The 22,957-nt window shown below is 34.3% G+C and overlaps 1 protein-coding gene across 2 annotated transcripts in view; it reads left to right on the forward strand.

Annotated features, from left to right (window-relative positions):
* The window catches only part of LOC129222781 (protein PALS1-like), a 203,997-nt gene that overhangs the window by 97,407 nt on the left and 83,633 nt on the right, over positions 1–22,957 (forward strand). For both annotated transcript variants that reach the window (XM_054857318.1, XM_054857319.1), the window contains one exon: positions 21,539–21,648. In XM_054857318.1, coding sequence (XP_054713293.1) covers positions 21,539–21,648 — 110 coding nt within the window. The remainder of the gene's footprint in view (positions 1–21,538; positions 21,649–22,957) is intronic.

Genomic DNA, 22,957 nt, shown 5'->3' on the forward strand with positions numbered 1-22,957 from the left:
TACGCACTCTTACATGGAGGGGAGGGGGGACCGAAAATTGCCAAAATCATCCTTACGTAATTAATGAATGACCCCTAAGCAATCTCAATAATTTTAGAAGTGCATTAAGGAATGAGATTTCTATAACTGCCGAATTTTAGAATATTCTACATTTGGGATGTGATACAGTACTTAGTAGGATTTTTTCACGATTTTTTTTTTGATTAATTGATAAAAAATGGCACCTAGATTTTTCATTCTGACCCCTAGAAACCTTACCACAAGGGCTCACCACAGCTCTTTAAGCACGTCGACATTTGTCTCATTTCATATTAACATTCAGAGGTCCCCGCCCATTAGTCCAGGATCTGAAGGGGGTTGAGCATACATGGAAAGGCTGACGCAATATTATTTCTGATTATTGTTACAGGCATGATGGTGATTACGAAACCACATGTCGTCGCCCCCCTGGGTGGTCGACGACCCCGGGGGAGGGGGGAAAGCAGTGGGGGAAGACGATTGCTAAAACACTCATAACTCGCGAACTATTGGAGATAAAACACTGAAAAAAGTGGCAATCGACGCAACAAAACAAGGGCTTTATAAAAGCTAAATATGATTATGGACCTATCTTTGTTGGTTTCTGAGGAAAATTTCATTTTTCGTAAACAAGCAAAATTTTTGAATAAAATGCGCAAAACAAACTTTTTTTGATCAAAATGAATTCCGAATTAAAATTGTTCGATTTTTTTTCAAATAAAGTCCTAAATATCATTATTCAGTTTGTTAAAACTATTTAAGTACTGTTAACGCGTTGAAAAACAAAATGACAGTAGCAAGCTCGAACACTATTCGTAGTATAGTTCAGGATCTGAAGGGGGGTTTTGAGCATGCATGGAAGACCTGACGCAAAATTTTTTTTGAATATTGTTACAGGCACTATAGTGATTATGAAAACACATGTCGTCCCCCCCCCTCCTCGGCGGTCGACATCCCCGGGGGAGGGGGAAAGCAGTAGGGGGACGCCGTTTACTAAAACACTCATAACTCGCCTACCGTAGGAGGTAAAGCACTAAAAATGTGGCAAAAGATGCAACAGAACAAGGGCTTGAAAAACCTAAATATGTTTATTGTTCTATCTTTGTTGGTTTATAAGTAAAATTCCTTTTTTAGCAGCCATGCAAAAATTTTGAATAAAATACAAAAAGCTTTTTTTCCAAAGATAAGTTCTTTTTTGAAATTATTTAACCGTTTAGGAAATCAATAAAATCTGAAACTTCATCATTCAGTTTGTTTAAAACTACTTAATTATTACTAACGTGAGCGTTAAAAAGCGAAATAGAAAATGCAAGCACTGCCTAAGTTAGCGCATTGAATAAAACGGCAGTATGCTAAGGATAAAAAAATAGCCTTATTATCTTTATAACGAACTATTCATTCTTCAGTTTACAAACTTATTCTAATTGCAAAGTATTCAATTATGGCTTTAATTTTGTTATATACTGCTTTAAATTGGAGAGGAACTAGAGAACCAGGCCCACAGTAGTTTCAATTCAAATATAACTTTTATTTATTTCTATTAATTTAAATTTTCAATTTGCACAAAAGAATATTGCGGGTATTGTTTTGCGGATATTGTTTCTTATAATTTACCCAATAAAGAACAATGATACGAGAAATAATATGTTCTAAATAAATATAAAAAATGAGAAGCATCTTTGAGCTTTTATGAAAACGAATATAAATATAAAATTATACACTAGAGTTCTAAAAAAAACTAATTAAATAAAATTAGTAAAATAATGCTCATTAAAAAATAATTGCAGAATATCAATATGCATACATAAAGCATTAATATATCAGAAATTCTGAAAGCTGGATCATACTCTTCTTTGTTGGCTTGTAATTGTTCTGTTGAATCGTTCTCTTCCGAGTATTTTGTAGTTTATGGGATTTTTGCTTTAGCCTTAATAGCACAGTATTTACAGCAAGATGAATGATTAATAAAACATTTACAAGATTATTTACAGTTCTTGCCAGCGCAGGGTGGAATTAAACTCTCTGGTATCACTGGCTGCATTATAAGGTCTGGCGCTTTATTGTTTTATTTTCATTCAAGTGAAACACAAACTTGGTTACATCTAAAGACACTGCTAAGGTACAGGGGAATTGATTCAGTAGTACAGTTGAGCATTACTTCTTAGCACATGATGGAAAGAATTGCAGGAGCATGGTAGAGAGCTGATATTATATTTATTTCTGATGGAAGTGACAAGAAATTATTGTGTGTAATGGTTGCATTCGCCAGAAATACCTATTTTCTTGACAATTTTTTTATAATACAGCTTTTAACAGTTGAAATTCTAAAGCACTCAGATATTGTTTTAATGATAACTCTAGTATACAAAAAACAGTTTCCTACTTTTTTTGGTAAAGAGAAAACATACTTTTTTGTTCCTATTTTACTTGTTGAATCGCAGTCGGAAAATGTATCAAAAGCTTGCAAAATTTTAGATGTTTTTTTCCGTAAGTGCTCCTGAAGATAGATGCCATCCTAAAGCTCTTTTCCTTTCCACAACACCAGCACATGAAATGGCAACCTCTGTCCTTTAACAAAGATTGCCAATAAGAATTCATTAGTTTCTGATCTATAAAGTATTAGTTACTTTTCCCCCTATTTTGCACTGAATCATATGGAGGAAGATAGATTCTGTTGCGTGCTTCGTCTTGGTTGGACTCAGGCATTTCAGGGAAATTTATTACTTGGCTCTCAGATGCCAAGCATTGGCATTTGAAAGTAGTACTTGGGACATTATGGACCAGAGTCATTGCATTCGTAACTTGAACTTTGTTCTTAAAATATGGTGTTTCTTCCAGAGTTTTGCTGCAAGAAGTATCATTTTCAATTACATTCGCGAAATCGGACCTCTCGCTTTGCTTCAGTGAACCATTCTGATGAACCTAACCTAGCATTGGGCTTATTGTATGGGAATGATTAGATGTAACTAACATCACTTTTGAGCTAACGTTTCCCAGGTCAAATGTTTTCCTTGGTTTTCTTTTGCTGTTTTGCAGGCGCTATTGAAGAAAGACATTGCCATTGCAGGACTTCTCTGGATAAGAGACTATTCACATTTTTTTTAACGTTCCACTGAAATTTTGATGTTGCTTATGTGGCAATAGCCTCGCTCACTATGTTTCATAACTCAGGTGTAAAATCTGCAAGAGTTATCCCGATCATTTATCCTTTCCGTAATTACTTCGTACTTGCAAACTTGCATGTTTTAATTTTTTTAAAAGTGCCATTGTGACCCATACTAAGCAGCTATAATGCGTTAAGGGGGTCCGGGACACAAAAATCCTCAAATTTTGCAATTTTTTTTTATAATTTGAAAAATTGCTCCGTTTTATTCTGCTTAAGAGGACGTTTGAATCTTGTTTCTACCTTAAATAGAACGAAAGTTATAGTTATTTTTGTTGCATGCATCTAACGAATGTTTACATAACTTTAAAACTTTAAACGCGTTTTTCTCCATGATGCAATTTTTCCCGATTTCCTGCATTCAAACTCTTATAAGTCAGGAACCGATAGAGATAAAGTAATGAAACTTGGAGCATATCTTTTTCAAGCAATTTACTTTAATTTTTATTCAGCGAATTTGAAAAAAACGTTTACTTCAAAAATTATGATTTTTTTTAAAAAAAAGTATCTTCGAATTTTTCGAAATTTTTCTTCAAATATTTTTTATTTTTTATTGAATCAATATTTTTAAAATCGCCGAATAAAAATTAAAGCTTAGATATTTGTGCATACTGTTTTGAAAAAAAATTGAAAATTGACCAACAATATTTTGAGTTATAGCAATTTAAAGCAACCCCATTTTTTTGAAAAAAACTAATTAAATTTAAATAAAAAAATTTTTTTTTTTCATATTTATGTTATGATTTTGCTTATTAAATAAATGATGAATCAGTTCAAAAAATTTCAAAACTCTAAAGTACATAATAAAAAAATTTTCAAAATGTGTCCCGGACCCCCTTAAAGGTTTAATAATTAAGTAATTACTTAACTGGGACATTGTTTTGATAATATTACGAAATAAAACCGCCAAAACAGGGGAGCCACAAAATTTACTTTGGTTTATGTCGAGTCTTCAATGTACATTCCGCAACCTTTTTTTTTTTTTTCGTGAATTACCTCAAATGCTTTTTGAGCTTGCTTTTACTTCACTTTCCAACGCTTTGATAATAATTAAGTAATTTTAAACAAACTGGATAGTGATATTTCAGATTTCATTAATTCCCTAAACAGTTTAATAATTTTGAAAATTTCAAATAAAAAAAAATGCGTATTTTATTCAAAATTTTTGCTTGTTTGTGAAAAATAGAATTTTACTCAGAAACTAACAAATGATATGATCATAGTCATATTTAGCTTTTATCAAGCCCTTGTTTTGTTGCGTCGATTACCACTTTTTTCAGTGTTTTATCTCCAATAGTTCGCGAGTTATGAGTGTTTTAGCAAACGGCTCCCCCCACTGCTTTTCACCCTCCCCGGGGTTGTCGACCACCCAGGGGGGCGACGACATGTGGTTTCATAATCACTATAGTGCCTGTGACATTAATCAGAAATAATTTTGCGTCAGGTCTTCCATGCATGCTCAAAACCCCCCTTCAGATCATGAACTATACTGCAAATCGTGTTCAAGCTTGCTACTATCATTTTGTTTTTCAACGCGTTAGCAGTACTTAGATAGTTTTAACAAACTAAATAATGATATTTAGGACATTATTTGAAAAAAAATATCAAATAATTTTAATTTGGAATTTATTTTGGTCAAAAAAAGTTTGTTTTGCACATTTTATTCAAAAATTTTGCTTGTTTGCGAAAAATGAAATTTTCCTCAGAAACCAACAAAGATAGGTCCATAATCATATTTAGCTTTTATGAAGCCCTTGTTTTGTTGTGTCTATTGCCACTTTTTTCAGTGTTTTATCTCCAATAGTTCGCGAGTTATGTGTTTTAGCAAACGGCTCCCCCACTGCTTTCTCCCCTCCCCCGGGGTTGTCGACCACCCAGGGGGACGACGACATGTGGTTTCATAATCACCATCGTGCCTGTAACAATAATCAGAAATAATATTGCGTCAGCCTTTCCATGCATGCTCAACCCCCTTCAGATCCCGGTCTATATGAGAAAATTAGTTAGCTGTTCTTTCACTGTATCCCTTATACTGCCGTGCTAAGCGCAAAAGTCGTATCTGCAGCTGAGGTCAAACCGAAAAACTGCTATTTAAAGTTTTACGCCTCCGGGGTAAAACATGTTATAAAGAACCACCTCGTGACAATAACTAAATTTTGACAAAAAGTGTAGATACCACTTTTGTGCTTAGCAAAGCAGTATATTTCAACGAAACGTGAAACGAAAAATATTTCCTAATTCAACAGCTTAACGCAATAAAAAATGTATCGTTTTTCTCGTTTCGTAGTTTTTACTATTATTTTCTTTGATTTAAAATCTAAAAGAAGAAAAAGAGGGTTTGACTTCCAAAACAATTAAGTAAAATATTAAGTTTGAAGAACATCGACTTTGATGTTCCTAGACATTTTCTATTTTGTTGTAGTAAATTTAATTAAAAATAATTTTCGAATTGAGTTTGCAAAGAAAAAAAAAAAAAGAAAAGAAAAGAATTAACTGTTAATTATGTAAAAGTAATTTCGTCTTGAAGAATTGAGTTTGAAATGAAAAGGCGTTTGAAGCGTGGATGCGAGTTGTACTGTGGAAATCTTAATTGTTTTTTTTTTTTTTTTTTTTTGAAGAACGTTTTCCCATCTGTAGAAGTTTATCTCCCTTGGGGAAGCTTTTTATTTTTTATTTTTTTGCGAGCGTGTTTTGAATACTTAATTGCCTTATTTTGGTAAATAACGCGCAAGTCGAAAAAAAAAAAGAAAGAAAAGAAAACTTCGCTTTAATTATGCTTGTGTGCGGGTTTTTTATTTATTATTGTTTTCAATCGTACCCCATTTTCATTTATTTGTTTTATTTGAGAGGAAGAATTCGCTCTTGTTTTCTCATTATTAGACATCTGTGCTATGAAGCGTTGTGTAACGTAATACAATTTACCTTTTAAGCGTCTCGCACTGAATCTGCGTCAAGGACGGATACAAGGGAGGGGCGAACGTCACCTCCTTGAGCCGAATTGCAGGAACTCTCTTTCGGCATATTTTCGACACTGAAGTTCCAAAAACGGCAATTTTAGACGATCTTCAAAAATGTTACGAAAAAAGGGCTCTTCCTCGAGATTTTTTTCAGAATTGTAATCTTGAAAAAAAAAAAAGAAAAGAAAATTAGAGATAATCGGTTAGGGATCGAAACTTTGTACACAGGGTGTTTTCCAAGTTTTATGGTGGAGGGGGCGCGGTGACCGAACAGAAAAGGGGCCCGACTTGGCTCTCGACGGCCCTGCTTGTACAGGATGTTTTCAAATTTCAGAAAACTCCATTTTAGACGACCTTTAGATGCTTTTTTGATGAGGTTCGGAGGCCCTGAAAAGTTTTTAAAATTGAATCCTTAAAAAAAAAAAAGACAATTTTGATGACGTTAAGGTAAGAGATGGAGTTCAGTACACTCCTCCATTTTTTTTAATGAATGAAAGTTCCAAAAAAAAAAAAAAAAAACTTAATTTGAGATGCTATTCTATGATGTACAGGGCCGGAGGTTTGGAGTTTTATAAAAGGGTAAGCATCTGAAATCAATCGCCTCCTCCTTGAAAACTTTCTGGATCCGTCCTTGGTCTGTTTGAACTTTCGTGAAACTTCTGTGGGTAACCATTAGGCCTAGATACATACTACTTCCAATTGCAGAAATGATCGAAACGAGATGCACAGTTAAGATATTGAAAGTTTAAAGCTTAATGAACAAATACAAATTCTAACTTTTTATATGGTCCCTAGGTTCCTCCCCCCCCCCATTTATATTTAGGGAAATCACAAGCATCAAAAAACGATTCGAATACAAAAAATTTGACATCGGTGTGACCAATATTCATGCCTTGCCTACCATTTTACAGTCGTGGTTTTCAGGGGCCATATAACGACTTAATAAATTTGATTTTTTTTCTTTTAAGTTGTAGAAGTTTTTGTAGTTTGTTTTTAGGAATAGAAGCAATCTTGACGACGGAGAGATGGCGGATGACATGACCTTGAAGGAAAAACATCATTTGTATCATTTTAATTTGTAGAATTAGCCAGATAGCACCGAGTAGTGAGAGTAGTTCTTGCTGATCTTGTCTATTACAAAATAATAACGAACAACCTATTACAAATAATACAAATAATGTTTCCGCTTGAAGGTCATCTGCCATGTCTCCGTGGTCAAGCTTTGCAACATTTCCTCTTTGTTTTTCTTCCAATAGCAACAAAAAGTATAAACATAATTGTTTTCTTCCTTCAATAACTCTTGTAATCGATATTCTGGTAGGGCGACACGTGACCATCTCATTTTCAGTACGGTCCCTTAAAAATTTGAACTTGAATATCTCTGTGAATATTTGTCGTACAAATTACAATTTTTTTCTGTTTGAAATATTTTTTCATGCTTGTCATTTCCCTGAATATGAGTAGGGTTAAGTTTCGTATTTTTAAATTAATTTTCGTTTTTGCTTCAAACTTTCAATAGCTTAACTTTGCACCTTACTTTGACCATGTTTGCAGTTGGAAGCTTGTATCTAGTACTAATGGTTGCGATAATAGAGGTCTTGCAGGCTAAACAGGGACACGCTGTATATAGTACATATGTGATGTGGATGAACTCTGCATCGCTATATTTCTGCCCTATATACTGATGCCCCCCCCCTAGATGAGCAGGAATGCCCATCTAGGGGGGGGGCATCAGTCTTGCATAATATAGACAAACGCGCGAGCGGCGTTCGCAAAAAACTTTTGGTTCTACAGATTTTTTTTTTTTCAAACTGCTAACGTTAGTTTAAAAAAAAAATCCAGTTTATTTCTGTTAAAGAGCTTTTTTCCAAAAGCCTTTTAAAGTTCATGTGTGAAAAAATAATGGTTTTGGCAGTTTTCTTCAGTTGGTGAAAAATAATCACAAACTATGTTATTGTAAAAAAAAATGATTTAAAGCATTTTTTTTTTTGGCCTCCTTCATATTTGAATATAAATTTAATTCTTAATTGAAGGGTGAGTTAGGCAAAATAATTATTTGCCTCCTTCATATTTGAATATAAATTTAATTCTTAATTGAAGGGTGAGTTAGGCAAAATAATTATTTGCAGAAAATTTTCCAGTTAGAATTTGTGTTCGCCAGAAAGCTTTCCATTTTATCTAAGTTTGCATGGCGCAGACTGCGCCATGAGTGTTTTGAGGGGTATTTTTTCTTCATTTTGGGGAGGGTGGGGTCTCCGCGACATTTAGGGGGGGGGTCGCCTTTGCCCTTAGTGGGGGGAGCACCCCTGCTTGCAGTACATAAAAATAATCCTTAGAGAACTGTATTTCTCTCGAGCTAGAATTTTCTCTGAATTTGAACTCTTGAAATGAGGCAATTTCCTCGAAAAAAGAGAAATGCTAAAATATCCGCTCGTTTTAAAATGAGATGACTCATCGAGATTACTATCGGCGTATTCGGGAACTAATCTAAGACGGTTTTCTACTCTCTAATTTTGCCATGAACCGGAAACCGTTATTTGTATCTTCCGTCTGGTAGAAGCTTAAGTCATCCCCTCGCTCCCCCCGCCCCCCTTCATGTTGAAAATCAGTGCTCCGGAAAGAAGGAAAGAAGTTGAGTGACGTGTGTGTGTGTGCATTCAGATGTAGGCTCAGAAAAATCAGGTGATCTTTAGCCTGCCGCTTGCACCCAGTGCCTGATTACCGAACAGATCAGCGGTCGGCAACCTAAATTGACCTAACCAGGGAACATTACGACTTCAGTAATCATGGAAAAAATTCAAAATTTTCGCATTCGAAAGCATATTTAGACATTTTTTTGACCCATCTGGCAAAGCGTGTGAAAGATGTGTTGCATTAATCCCTTACGTGTGCGTGTTAAATTAAAGGAATCACCATGAAGCCTATGAAGTGAAAAGTAGTAAGCTTTATCCAGAGGAACGACAACTTTACAGTAAAATTAAACATAAATTGTATCATTTCATTCGTGATAATAATACATTTCAGAATTTTTCTGTATTTCAAGTATATTTAACTTAACTTATTTAAGTGTTAATTCTTATGAATGAAATATGTTGTAAGTATTTCTTAATAATCTGGGAGAATAATTACGAAAAAGGACAAAAAGCAGACTAGGTTGAGCTCATATGCAGATAATAAAACGAATGGTCTTCGATGTTGAAACAAAATGGTCATGGATTATGGTATCAGTTTTGTTTTTTTTTTAGTAATAATTAATACAGACATTTTATTGTCTGACCACTGTGAAAAAAATATTTAACTTTTAATTTAAAACAGAAAAAAAAAATTCTAAAAATAACACAACAGATAAAAAAATATCAATAACCTGCGCTTCAAAATCATCGATATCGGAAATTAAGTCATGGATGGAGGGAAATAGTTATTTTTGTTTTTAAAAGCTGTTAATATAGTCGATGTTCGTTACAACAAGCCCTGACATCCGAACACAATCTGCCACTACAACTAAAACTGAGTATATAGTAAAATGCACAACATATTGCATGTTTTTTTTTTTTTTCATTTTAAAAAATATTGGAATCTTTTTTACAAGTTATGTTTCAATCAAACTACAATCACATATTCATTTCCAGATTATTACAACCACAATACTCTGTACATGATACTATACGCTTGTTATAAGTCTGGGTTATTGAAAACTCGACCACCTCCATTTTAAATACCTTGCAATTTTGCATTTCGGGGTAGTTTGTCGGTTGATCTATCTGTACACGGCTTAAATTCATGACATGCTTCTAGTGCCACAAGTTCCTATCTTTTAATCATTATTTTGTTCAGTGTTATATTCGTCAGGGTCAGTAGCATATTTTTGCCCTTTCGACAGGCTTCTTTCATTTTTATTTTACTATATCTCTTATTTGTATTTAACATTAATCTTCCAATTAAAATTTCTGAATAAGAATTTTTTTTTAAATTTATATTCCCTTAAGTATACAAATTAACTTTATTTAATTTTTATTTTACTTTAGCTCTTCTCTGTATTTAGATTAATCTGTTGAATAAAATTTCTGAATTAGAGTTTTTTTTATATAATTTATATTTAGTTGCCTAAAGAAAACAAATTAGCTTTTCAGAGAATCTAAAAGAAATACTTAAAATATATTACATCACTAATATTGTAATTAACACTTAAAGTACTAAAGTAAAATCTACAAAAATGCAAAAATATACTTTTATCTGGCTCGTCTCTTCAAAATTTTACTGGGGAAAAAGTCAATTCTGCCGTGGGAAATTAACACGCAGTATCTGCAGAAATGAATTTTCGAGGGATTTGTAGAAACGCGTTTTGGATTTCAAAAAGGGAAACGTTTGAATATGACATTCGTTTCGTCCTTTATTTTCAGCGGAACCAAATGAGCAATTTTGTACACTAAAGCTAAGGCAGAGGTCCCCCCCCCCAAGGGCAAGGGCGCACCTCTTAAATATCATGGAGCCCCCACCCCAAAGCAAAAGATCCCTCCCCAAAAACAAAAATACCCCTCAAAACACCCCTCCTAAAAATTTAAATGGCGCAGTCTGCGCTACGACCCCTTCCCCCCCACCCCCCGTAGGTGGGCACTCCTGGTTAAAGTACATAATGTGGCAAAAAAGCAACAAAAAAAAAAAAGATGATATGTACTGCGCTTTGCTTCCCCACGGCAGAATTATAAACTGCTTTATCATGCCCGAAAAGTAATAGAAAACACACCCACATACACATAGCTAGAGTTGGAAATAATGTGTCTGGTAACTCACCTTGCAGTTTAGAGGACTCGCCAGAAAAAAAAGTGGTTTGAAATCAACATTATATTTGCATTGTTTTTACAAAAAACAACAACAAATATATTTCCGGTGACATCGTTCTCCTTCCCTACCACACTACACTTTTGCAAGTACGTGTAAATACATTTTTGTTAAAAACTAGGCGGGTCAACTTTAACCCCTTAATACCCCCCCCCCCCCCCGCCACTGTGGTGGACCTGCTTTTATCATTAATAACAAGATAAAACTTAAGCTTAATCTTGATTTAAAGTTGTTACTCTGGAAAAACTTTCCACTTTATAAGCTTGATAGTGGTTCTTAACTTTGATGCACACAAGTAAAGCAGGGTTGCATATTTCCTCTAAGAGCAATAATGTTACACCCTTCCCCCCTACTACCTTGAAGACCCCGCAAAAATAAAAGCCCCCCCCCCCAACGAGAGAAAAATACCCCTGTAAACAACCCCCTAAAAACTTTAATGGTGAGCCTCTCCCCTTGGTTACTACCCATGAGTTAAGAATAAACTTAAAACATCTTTCACGCGTTTTGATCAAGACCAAAAATGCAATGAGATGTCTTGTCAGATGCAGATTTTGAATTCGCGCCATACCTACCATTTTTGAACAAAACTCGCTAAATTTGGCGACATAACTTAAAATTTCGGAAAACTTTAAGACCTCATATTTCGATAACAGAGTCGTGAGGGCACGTAATTTTTTTTTTTTTGCCATAAACATGTTTTACAATGCTCTTTCAAATGGTGCCAATTTCGATTTTTTTCGAATTTCCTTGATCGTGTGGTCTCCTGGTGAGATCTACTTTCCAAGTTTAATGTGAACACAAAATCGATTTGTGGGAGGGGAGGGGGGGGGGCATGATGATGCACCATAGACTAAATCGGATGCTTTGCGTGCAGGATTAAAAGGCCGAGACCATGATAACTTCAAATTGTTGGCCAACTCTTTTTTAAAATACTTTGATACTTTTTAAGTAGTTGTTTTAAATTGCTAAATTAATGCTTTGTTAACCAATAAAAGAATATTTTCAGACACATGTATAATATTTGCTTTAAAATTGATAAAATAGTGACTTGTTTCCGGAAATTAATGTTTAATAATTCTACTCAAGAGACAAAAAACAAGACTCAAAATATTGCCGCGATCGACTCAAAACAGGCTCGAGATCGACGGGTTGCCTACCTCTGGAATAGATCATAGGTAGGCCGTGGCATAGGACACTCGCTTTTTAGGGGCGGCCAAATGGTGAAATTGTTTTAGCCAACCCTAAGGTGACCTCTCATTTGACTAGGGTCTCCCAATATCTTCATCGAGCCCGGCTTGCGGCCCGCTGTGTAGATTTCAGTTGCTCACCTGTTTCAATACTTATTTTTTCATAATTGCTGGCTTTTCAATAACCCCTGGTTGAATCAAATGGAACCTATTGCGTTTCAATCAAAAAGTGAATTGCATGGGAGATGTAAAAACTTTCAGTTGCATTTTTATTCATTGTATGTTAAAAAAGATCACTTTCAAAATTTAGAAATCGTGCATCATGCATTTTTTTTTTTTTCAATCATGTTTTACTACTTCGATTACACTTTGTTTTCAATATCGATTTTCACTGTAATTTTCAAACCAATCTTGAACTTATTTTAAAACTTTACACTGTGTTCCTCTAACAGGGTTGCCACGCCATAGGGAAACTTGGAGAAACAAGGAAAATACCAAGAATTCAAAAGTATATATTAAAAAAAAAAAAAAAAAAAAAAAAAAAAAAAAAACGGAATATCTTTAAAAACTTGGAAAATGCAGAAGTGTTTTTTTTTTTTTTTAAGTTGAAGTAACAAAAATCAATGCTCAAATATGTAAACTACCAAAATAGGAAAGAGGCCTTAAACTTTTATCGCTAAATTTATTCAATCAAAATCTCGTAAATCTCTGTAGTTATTTCTCTTAATGTTGGCAGCTATGAAATCCCCGACTGTGTTAAAGAAATTGTTGTATTTTACCACATATCCTAATTCTATTTTATTTTGCAATATTTACCATGATTTACTCCTTATATCAAACGGTAGGGGGGAGGGCAGGGCTGCAGAGAGCCAAGGCCCCCCCCCCAAAAAAAAGAAAAGAAAAGGGGGAAAGTAGGAAAAAAAGAAAGGGAAAGAAAATAAAGAAGAAAAAGAGGCGGAGGGGGAGAAAAAATCAAAACTGCTTACTTGGAAACAATTAACTCTGAGTGCCACAGTAGCAAACACCAAAAGAGTCAATTTTTCTTAATCTTTAGTTTTCTCTTATTCAGTTTTTTCCACTCTTTTTCTTTCTTCTTTTCTTTTTTTTTCTTTCCTTCGTTTCGTTCTTTCTTCTTTTTTTTTTTTTTGCGTCAGTCGCCGGGCCCCCCTAAGCCCCGGGTCCCCTAGTTCTGGGGGGGGGGAGGAAGGAAAGAAAGTTAGACAGGATATAAAAAAAATGACTTTCATCGATTTGTATAAAAAAAATATTCTTGCTTGAGATGTAAAACATAATCTTTCACTCAAAAACTTTACAAGAAACTTTCGCTTCTCTTGAACGCTTCAAATACTGCGAAACGCCACGACCCGAGGATTTTAGTTCCGTCGATAACCCAAGGGAGCGCCGCCGTCACGCCGGGAGGTGTGAGAGCGTGTTGAAATTTATCGACTTTTCTCCTGCTTTTGGATTTAGTAAGAAACTTGTCGCGAAGTATTTTTCTTTGTACACACTGGTGTAGAACATGAAACATCGTTTCTCTAACTATACGCCACGTAGCAACTGTTGCGCCTTGAAGCAGTAAGTTCTCTTTATGCGACAAAAGTAAAAATAAATCTCGCCCGTAATTTTTTTTTTTTTTTTTTTTTTTAAATTCTGACTATAAAATGAAACTAGAAGTTAGCTTGTTGTTAGGTAGCGACAAAACATGAATTTACGTATTTGCACATTGCAAAATTATCACTTGCAGTGGTGGTCTGAGGGGAGGTCACTGTGACCTCCCCCAAAATGTCCTTATTCGGCAAATTTTGTCTGCGATTCGGATAAATTATCACCATTCGGTGAAGTTTAGAGTTCACATTCGGCTAATTGAGAATGGGGTCGTTTCCAAAACTTTAAAAGTATTTTTTTCTGAAAGAGCATGCTTAAAAACATAGGATCTGACCATTTTTTAAATTTTTTTATTTAAGTTTAATTTTTAAAAAAAATATTTAAATCGGTGCGTTTCATTGTTTACACTTCGGTCGTGTGACATCACAAATGATGAAATACCATTCAATGTTGCCATTCACAGAACAAAATATTTAATTCGCATCTTTACTCACGTGCATTGGCAACGATATGGTTGATAGCAAGCATAGAGCGCAATTTTAATTCGCTGCTTGATTATCATAACGTGGAAACGTAGTAGAAAGATGCGCCAAAAACGCATCATTTGTGATGTCATCAAGACCACGCCTTGTTTGAAAAATCGGACATTTAAAAAAATTAATTTAAAAAAAACTGTTGGGAAGATGAAAGTATTTTCTGGGTCCATGTTATTATTATTATTATTATTATTATTATTTTATTTATTTATTTATTTATTTTTTTTTTTTTTGCTCATTCTATCCATTTTAATGACTATAAGCAGTACTTTTGACTGAATTAAACCTCCCCTTTACTGCACTCCCAAAAATTTAAGTTTGGTGGCGTCCCTGCTCACTTGGCGATAAAATTCAGCAATTTCGGAAGGAAATATTGGGTTTCATTTGTCACGTTCTGATTATCATTCATTTGAAATATGTATTCTTTATGGAATTAGAAATGTGATTTCTTTCTAGTTTTCCATATACATTCATCCAACCATCGCTTCCTTAGAGCAGTAATTAGCAAACGGAAGGAGCAAGGCCAATCATTGACTTAACAAAAGCTGAGGCTTGGACTCCCAAGTCACGTGACTCAACAACGACGAATGGTTTACACGTTTTAGGTGAAACTAGCGAAAGGAACCTAATTTCATCCAATGCTTTACTTAGCAATCTATCACTTGATTTGGGGTTTTTGGTTTAAGAAAAAGAGAATTCACTCCCTCCATTTTATCTTTTCTCAATGATAGCGTCGCCAATGTACATCCATTGGCGTTGCCAGAAAAAAAATTTGGGGGGAAGATATGGTTGAATTCCGGGAGGGGGAATATGGTTAGTTTTAGTTCTTTTCTGTGGTCAAAAAAGGAAACTTTTCGACATTGGATGAGGAGAGTGTATATCCCTAAATTCCCCTTCCTACAGTTGAATATACTCTAAGTTACATCATACAGGGGCGGTAGGCCATAACAGTCTTTACATTTATATAAAATTCCATATTATCATTTGCAAAATATGTAAAAACCGGAATTCTGGGGTTTTTCTCCAATTTGCTGCCGTAACCTGCCCCCTGCGGAGGAATATTTAATGGAAGTTTTTAAACCTCTTTCGTTTGTTAACGATTCGAAAGTTCTTTAATAGTTACTAAAGAATATTCCATGATTTTTCAGTGTTTTAACTCAAGATAAATCTTAAGAACTTTCTAAAATCCTTTTTTACTTCCTTTTACAAAAAAGGAAGTATTGTATTCGCGAAAAAATTTTCACTGAAAAATCGAGCTTAATTTCCATTTTTCTCATCCCCGAATGAATATTGAGTTTATTTTTCAACCCGACCACACGTGGATATATGCCTAGGAACGTACATACACCCGAAATATTCATTTTAACAATACCCGAGTTAATTACAAAGAGTTTTCTCGTGACGTCTGTATGTACGTATGTATGTAGCATAACTCAAGAATGGAATGTCTTAGAAAGTTGAAATTTGGTACTTAGACTCCTAGTAGGGTCTAGTTGTGCACCTCCCTTTTTGGTTGCATTCGGATGCTCCAAAGGGGGTCTTTTGCCCCTTTTCGGGGGGAAATCATTGTTAATTTCGATGTAAACTCACGTGGTGTTATAATTTGGTGGACACTTGGCAATATATCGCCAGTCTTTTGGTCGCCGTTTTGTCGCCAACTTGGCGACAAATTTGGCGATTTTTTTTTTTAAATTTTACTATTTTTTTAAAATCTGGTTTCAATTTGGCCACTGTTGGTGATATTTAGAGAGTAAACTATTGAATCACATTAAAACTGCCAATAATGAAAAAATGACATTAAATTGGAGTAAAAGGAAGTCATGTGATGCACACATCAGCTCGTTGTATTTTATTTTTTTAATTTTCTGTGATCACTGAAAAATGGAACAACCACAGATGAAAACACACCGAATATCATTATTTCAAATTCAAGTTTAGAAGAAGACGTAAACATCATTAAGCCACCTCTTGCAGGATCAATTTCTTCTCCTCACTGAAAGGAGCAGGACAAAAAATCGATAACAAACCATTCAAAGTCTCATAAAAATAAAGGAGGGATGCGAGAATAAGCGTCCGGCTGTCAGTGCAGATGATCAACAGAAAATGAAGGATCCCCAGAACCTCATCTTTCTTCGTATCTCACTCTTGGGGGAAATCGTTTGTCGAAATAAAACAAAAATGCTTGTCAAAATGTAAAAACATGGCTATCCCCCCCCCCCTTTTTTTTTCTTTCGTGGGAGTGGTGTGCTTTCCATTTGCTAAAGTGAGATATTTTTGATGTTTGGCGTAAAGGCGTGTTTCGTTTTGTGGAATGTATTTTTAGGAAGAAAAATTACTCCTTTAAAAAAAGTATCATAAAAAGATATTCTGAAAAGATTCCTTGGTGATATAGAATTTCCTGCAGTAAAAGGAACGGTTTCTAGGAGGGGCAATTTATGAGTCATGTGATGCAGAAAGATCCTCAAATTCGTTGCAATATTCCCGCTCTTCTTCGTCTTCATTTGCTTAACAAAATGAGACCCTTTTATTTCAACAATAAGGTTGTTTCCGAAATTTTAAAAGTATTTTTTTCTGAAAGGGCATGCTTAAAAACATAGATTTTAACTATTTTTTAAATAACAAAGTTTAATAGATTTAAATAATTATTTTAATGGGTCCGCAGATTGAAATTCATTTTTTACGCATCTGTACATTACATGACAAGTGATGAATTTCCATTCACTGATGCCATTAGCGCACAGCGCAAATTATCATAACCTAGCAACGCGGTTGACAGCAAAGCGTAAACATTTGCTCGGCAATGGAGTAGCACGCCAAAGTACATCAATTGTGACGTCATAAAGTCCACACCTTATGTCCAAAATCGAACATTTAAAAAAATTAAATCAAAAATAACTGTTGGGAAAATAAAATTTTTTTCTGGTTCCATGTTATTATTATTTGCTTATTCTATCAATTTCAGTGACTAAAAGTAGTACTTTTGACTGAAGGAAACAACCCCATTATCAACATTTTGATCTTTGAACCTTTAAGGACCACATGTATCTGTCCCTAAGTTCAAAATGTATTTTATAAATTATCGAGTTTTAGTTTCTCAATGTCAATAATTCGTGTTTTTAAAGCATCCTACCCTAAAAAAACTTTTATTCTTCTTTTCCCATTTTCACGTAAGAACAGGGTTGTCAACTGCTCGGCAAAACTCCGCGGCTCCACAATAAAGTTCTTTTACTCCTCATTTCCCTGATGAAAACTTTCAAGTTTAAATCTTGCTATTTTATCATAACAAACATGTAAATATATGAGAAATTAACGATTCTTATACTCAAAGATTGAAATAGTGTTTAAAGCTTTTAGAGGAACTTTTTATTATATTGAGTCTATTTTTATATTCGTGCTTAAAATGATATATTAAAGCTATAAAACAATTTCAGATAAGTGGTTTTAGTTATTTTTATGCAAAACACCGAACTGCTCCGCAAAATTTTAAATTGCTCCTCAAAATAACCACAGATGCTCCTCAAATTGTTTCTCCAAGGTTGGCAATACTGCCTAAGAGTATTTCACATACTATTTTGTTATACACTAATGTATATCATGTGTGCTATTTAAATTTAAAAAATGATCCCTTAAATAAATAGAATTCAGCTGTTAATTTCAGCATATTTAATTTCGAAATTTTGATGTACTGAAAAAACCGGGAATTTTGGGGTATGTTCTCCTGTGAGCTTTTTTATAAATAAATAGCCAAATTAGTCAAATGTTTGTAACGAATACGATTAGAAAAAAAAAAAAGACGAGTTTTTAAGCTGTAAATGAGTTAACGATTTTAAAGCACAAAAACTGCAAGAATATTTTACGCGCGTATTTCTTGGTGACTAGGAACCAATTTTTCCATGCAGAAGAAGGGGTAAAATCAGTGAATGATCTGTTTGAGGTCTGTGTTTTATTCATTTATCTCGAGAGTCAAAAAAAAAAAAAAAAAAAAAAAAAATAGCCTCTTGTGAAATAGAGTGCCTCAAGGTTTTGAATTAGAATGTTGTATTGTCCGTTTTCCACTAGAAGGCACTTGACTCCTCCCCCGTCACGTGGTATCCGATGATTCTATTTCGCTGTTTTCGGCAGAAGGTATATTCGGACAAGAGTATTTTGTTGTAAAAGCAGCAGTTTTAAAAATGTAAGAATAACTAAAATGACAACAGACAAGTGAAGCAAGTGATGTAAATGACACTAAGACTTTTTTGCACATTAAAATGCACGCCCAAGTTAAGCATGTCTGTTTTTGTTTCCTTTAGAATCGCGTGGATTGCTTACCGATCACCCCCACGTAAAATGAAACTCTGCGCTCGAGAAGGCGTGGCGAAGTGCCTTCTCCTGAAAAACGGACAATAGTACTACTGTGGACAGGTAAAGGGCAGTTACTGCATTTTTTTTTTTTTTTTTGAGCAATCACGATTGCTTGTTGTTCTCACTTGACAGTTTTGAATTCCTATGATTTTATTTTTCCCCCGCCTCCCTCTGCAGCACCACCGTCGGCCGGTCGCCTCACCATGCTGCTCATCTAGCGAAAACCGTCTCCAGGTTGCGTCACTTACTTGCCTACACTTACACATACACCTACACACACAAACACATACACCTACCCCCCTCCCACACACAGAAACACACACGCCTACACACACACACACACACACACACACACACACACACACACGTGATTGCGAAAAACATAATTTAAATACAAGATATCAAAGTTCAAATTCTTTTTTTTTTTTCTTGTATTTTTGTCATCTATTGTACGTTAGCTTTATTGTACACTAGTGGTACCCGCACGGCTTTGTCCGTAATAGAAAAATTGAAAGGTCTTTTGGTTCGCCTGTATATTTACAAATAATGTATGGTGAATTTTCTCGCCAATTGGCTTGTGCCCATGTTACGGTTCCACGTTATGATAATTTCATAATTTTCTCGTCCATCTTATGATAATTTTGCTCTGGAAAATGTTCTTAAAATTGAAATAAAAAAAGAACCACATCGAATTTTCGAAAAATCGCTTCGAGGTGCACACCCCTATGCTACAAACTAAGTTTGTGCCAAATTTCATGAAAATCGGCTGAACGGTCTAGGCGCTACTCGCGTCACAGAGATCCTGACAGACAGAGAGACTTTCAGCTTTATTATTAGTAAAAATAAAGAAGCTTGCTTATTCGGTTTCCACTAAACTGTGTAATTTCGACATTTCCCTGTTGTTAGTATTGAATCCAAAACGCGTTTCTTCAAATATCGCGAAAACTCATTTCTGCAGATACTGCTCTTTACTTGCCCACGACAGAAATAATCTCGCTGAGATTTACAAAAAAGATTTATCAATAAATCAGTATTATTATTCATATGTTTATTTTTGCTGCTTCGTTTTGCTTAACAAACTAGGAATCATTTTAATTCCTAGTTTTTTTTTTTTTTTTTCTCTCTCTCTATCTCTAAATCGATAGTAAAAGCATAAATAGTTTTATGAATGCGAAAAATTGCATAATAGCTAGATAAACTGGAAAAAAAAGATCCAAAGTGACGAAATATAAAGCATCATTTCCATAAAAGAAAAATTTTTCAAAGTAGAATAATTATTCTCTTTTGATCGCTAATAAAAGAAGAGAGTTTTTTCACAAATGTGAAAGGAAACTTCTTTGTTGGGTTTTTAAAATATGTTAATAACGCAAAATTGGGTAAACACATATATGTTCTGGTGTTGTTTTTCGTTACAACTTTTTTTTCCGACATTTAGAAAATGAAATTCGCAAAATAATGCTGTTTGATTAGGTTACCGACATCTTGTAAAACATAACATCCTTCTTTTTTTTATTTGACAAATAAAAATATCATATGTTTGACTAATGAAAATATCATAAAGAATTTATTTCAAAATGTCAGTTTGACAAATTTCTTGTTAAAAAACAAGTTATAGTTACAACTACATTTTTAACTTGGGTGTGTTCAAAAAAAGTACTACCTTCGGAGTACTTTTTTTTGAAAAGTTATTTATTTTTTTAAATCAAACAACGTTTCCATTTAGAATCTATATGAATGAAACAAAGAATATATCGTCGCCTCAGAGCAACAGTAGGATATTTTAGTGTTATTCATGGGATTAGATGTCTTAGTGTTGTTCTGAGGCGACGATATGTATGTGTATGTTCCCTATTAAAATCCACAGCTTACTTCGGATCTCGACCAAATTTGGCAGGGAGGTACTTGGCACCCGAGAAAGAACGTAGGGGAGTTTTCGAAAGCCAAAAAAGAACACAAACGTTATTTTTGACCGAACGAAAACCGGAATCGCGCGGATATAAACTTTTTAGTTGAACCGGAAAGAGAGAGAAAACAAAACTGAATCGAAGAAAACTTTGAAAATATATCAGTTTATTTCTGTTGCATTAATCTTCCGTTGTTTTCTTGCTGCAATCAACTTATCAATATTTTCTAACTTAACCTCAACCATATAATTAGGATTATTGGATTGTACATTGCTACATTTATGACTGAAAAAAATTATTCATTCTGAACTGAACTGAAAACCGTTACTTTTGACGGAACGAAAACCAGAATCTGAATATATATATATATATATATATATATATATATATATATATATATATATATATATATATATATATATATATATATATATATATATATATATATATATATATATATATATATATATATATATATATATATATATTTGTGGCACTGGAACTCAAAAAAAAAACGTTCAAAGCCCTGGGGTCCATGTGATAATAAAGTCCGGATTATATTGCGCTTTTTTTTGTGTGTGTGTTCTCAATAGGCAAACAAGGACGGATACAAGGGAGGGGTGATGGGGATGATTGCCTCCTCCTTGAACCGAGATGCATGAACTCTCTTTTGCATATGAAGTTCGAAAAACGTAATTTTAGACACGATCTTAGGCGATCTTCCATGACGTTAGGAAGGCGGAGATTTTGAAATTTATAAAAGGGTAAGTATTTGAAATCAATCGCCCCCTCCTTGAATATTCTCTGGATCCGTACTTGAGGCAAACGCTATAAATAAAACAATTCCACAGCACCCACTACTTTGTTTATTAGTCGTGACTTCTGTTCCGTCCGCTCAGATGTACCTTCTGATATGTGAACGTGGGATAGCGAATTAATTTCCACATTGTCCCGCTAATGATTGGTTGTCTTTTCTTGTCCACAGGTTCTCCGGCAGACCGTGCAGATCTAGAAGTAGGTGACGAGATCCTGGAAGTAAATGGACGCTCGCTGGACAACTGTACTCACACAGAAGTCATCTCACACATCCACCAGGTGATTTTTTTCCCCTTTCTTCCTTCGAGCGGCGCAGTTCTTGTCAGATGAATAGGAAAGTCAATGTGTTCGTTCGTTTTACTGCCTGTTGTGTTATCAGTATTGCTTGAGTCATAGCAATCGTTTTTTTTCTCCTTCTGCTGCACAGTTTAAAATCTAATTGATAGTGGTTAAGAAAAACTTCTGGTTCTTGACAGTACCGTAATACCGGTATTTGTTAATGCAAAATACCGGTATTTTTGGTTTAGTTCAAAATAATAAATAATTTCAGTTAAGAGGAGAACTTTCAATATAACTTATTAAATATCTACATATATTTTAAATATACATTTCTTTTTCCATGATACAGTACTAAAATAATTATTGATGTAAAAATTTAGCTTCTAAACCACAAACTAATAGAATATCATTAAACAAAAGTAGCCGAAAGATTGCGCAAAATGTCATTACTAGATGGTGAGGTGAATCGCATTTTCGTGCGCTTTTGTGCATGATGTTTATTTTTTTTTTCTCCATTTCTCTGATCACTCATTTTCCATTTTGTGAAAGTTTATTTCGAGTGTAATTTTGACTCCATTTGTAATTGCCTTATGAACAATTTATTCTAACCTTCAATTGCAGTTACTTTATAATTTCTTTTTTAATTATGTGTCTCAACTGTACTAAATTTTGACAAAAACTTTTTCTTGTTAGCATAACAAATGGTAATTTGTTGTCACCAGTATTGATTTGTTTTCCTGCCTCACTATTTGGCTAGATAATATTAGAAATTGGACAGTGTTTTGAAAAAGTCCATAGAGGTAAAGCATAATCAATTGAAGCATATTTTCAAATATTTACATACTTATAATTGTAAAGAATGTTGGAAAGAAAGTGAAAACTAATAAGAGAAATTAACAAGTTGAAATTTACTTAAATTTATCGTAAATTTCAAACAAAAGGGCGAATGAAAAGCAAACACAAACCTCTCCTGCTTAAGAGAAAATGATGTTGATATAATAGACCCTAGTTATACTCGGGTTTATTTTACGCGGTTTCGATTATATGTGGTTTAAATTTGACACCTTTTTTTTTATTTTACGCGGATACGGCAATGCAAACAGATAACATTTTCCCCTCTTTCAAAATCCAAACCCCTAAAGATTGCAGATTATGCGTAATCAACTGCATTTTGGCGTGCTAATAATCGAGCTTGGGCTTGGGCCACTGGAAACATTTTATGCGATTGGTTCCGGGGGGGGGGGTTCTCTTTCCAGGGGGGGAAGTAAACTCACACAGTTCAGAACTCACTGGAAGAAGAGCTTTTAGG

Source organism: Uloborus diversus, chromosome 5, assembly GCF_026930045.1.
Source record: "Uloborus diversus isolate 005 chromosome 5, Udiv.v.3.1, whole genome shotgun sequence".
Classification (NCBI taxonomy): domain Eukaryota; kingdom Metazoa; phylum Arthropoda; class Arachnida; order Araneae; family Uloboridae; genus Uloborus; species Uloborus diversus.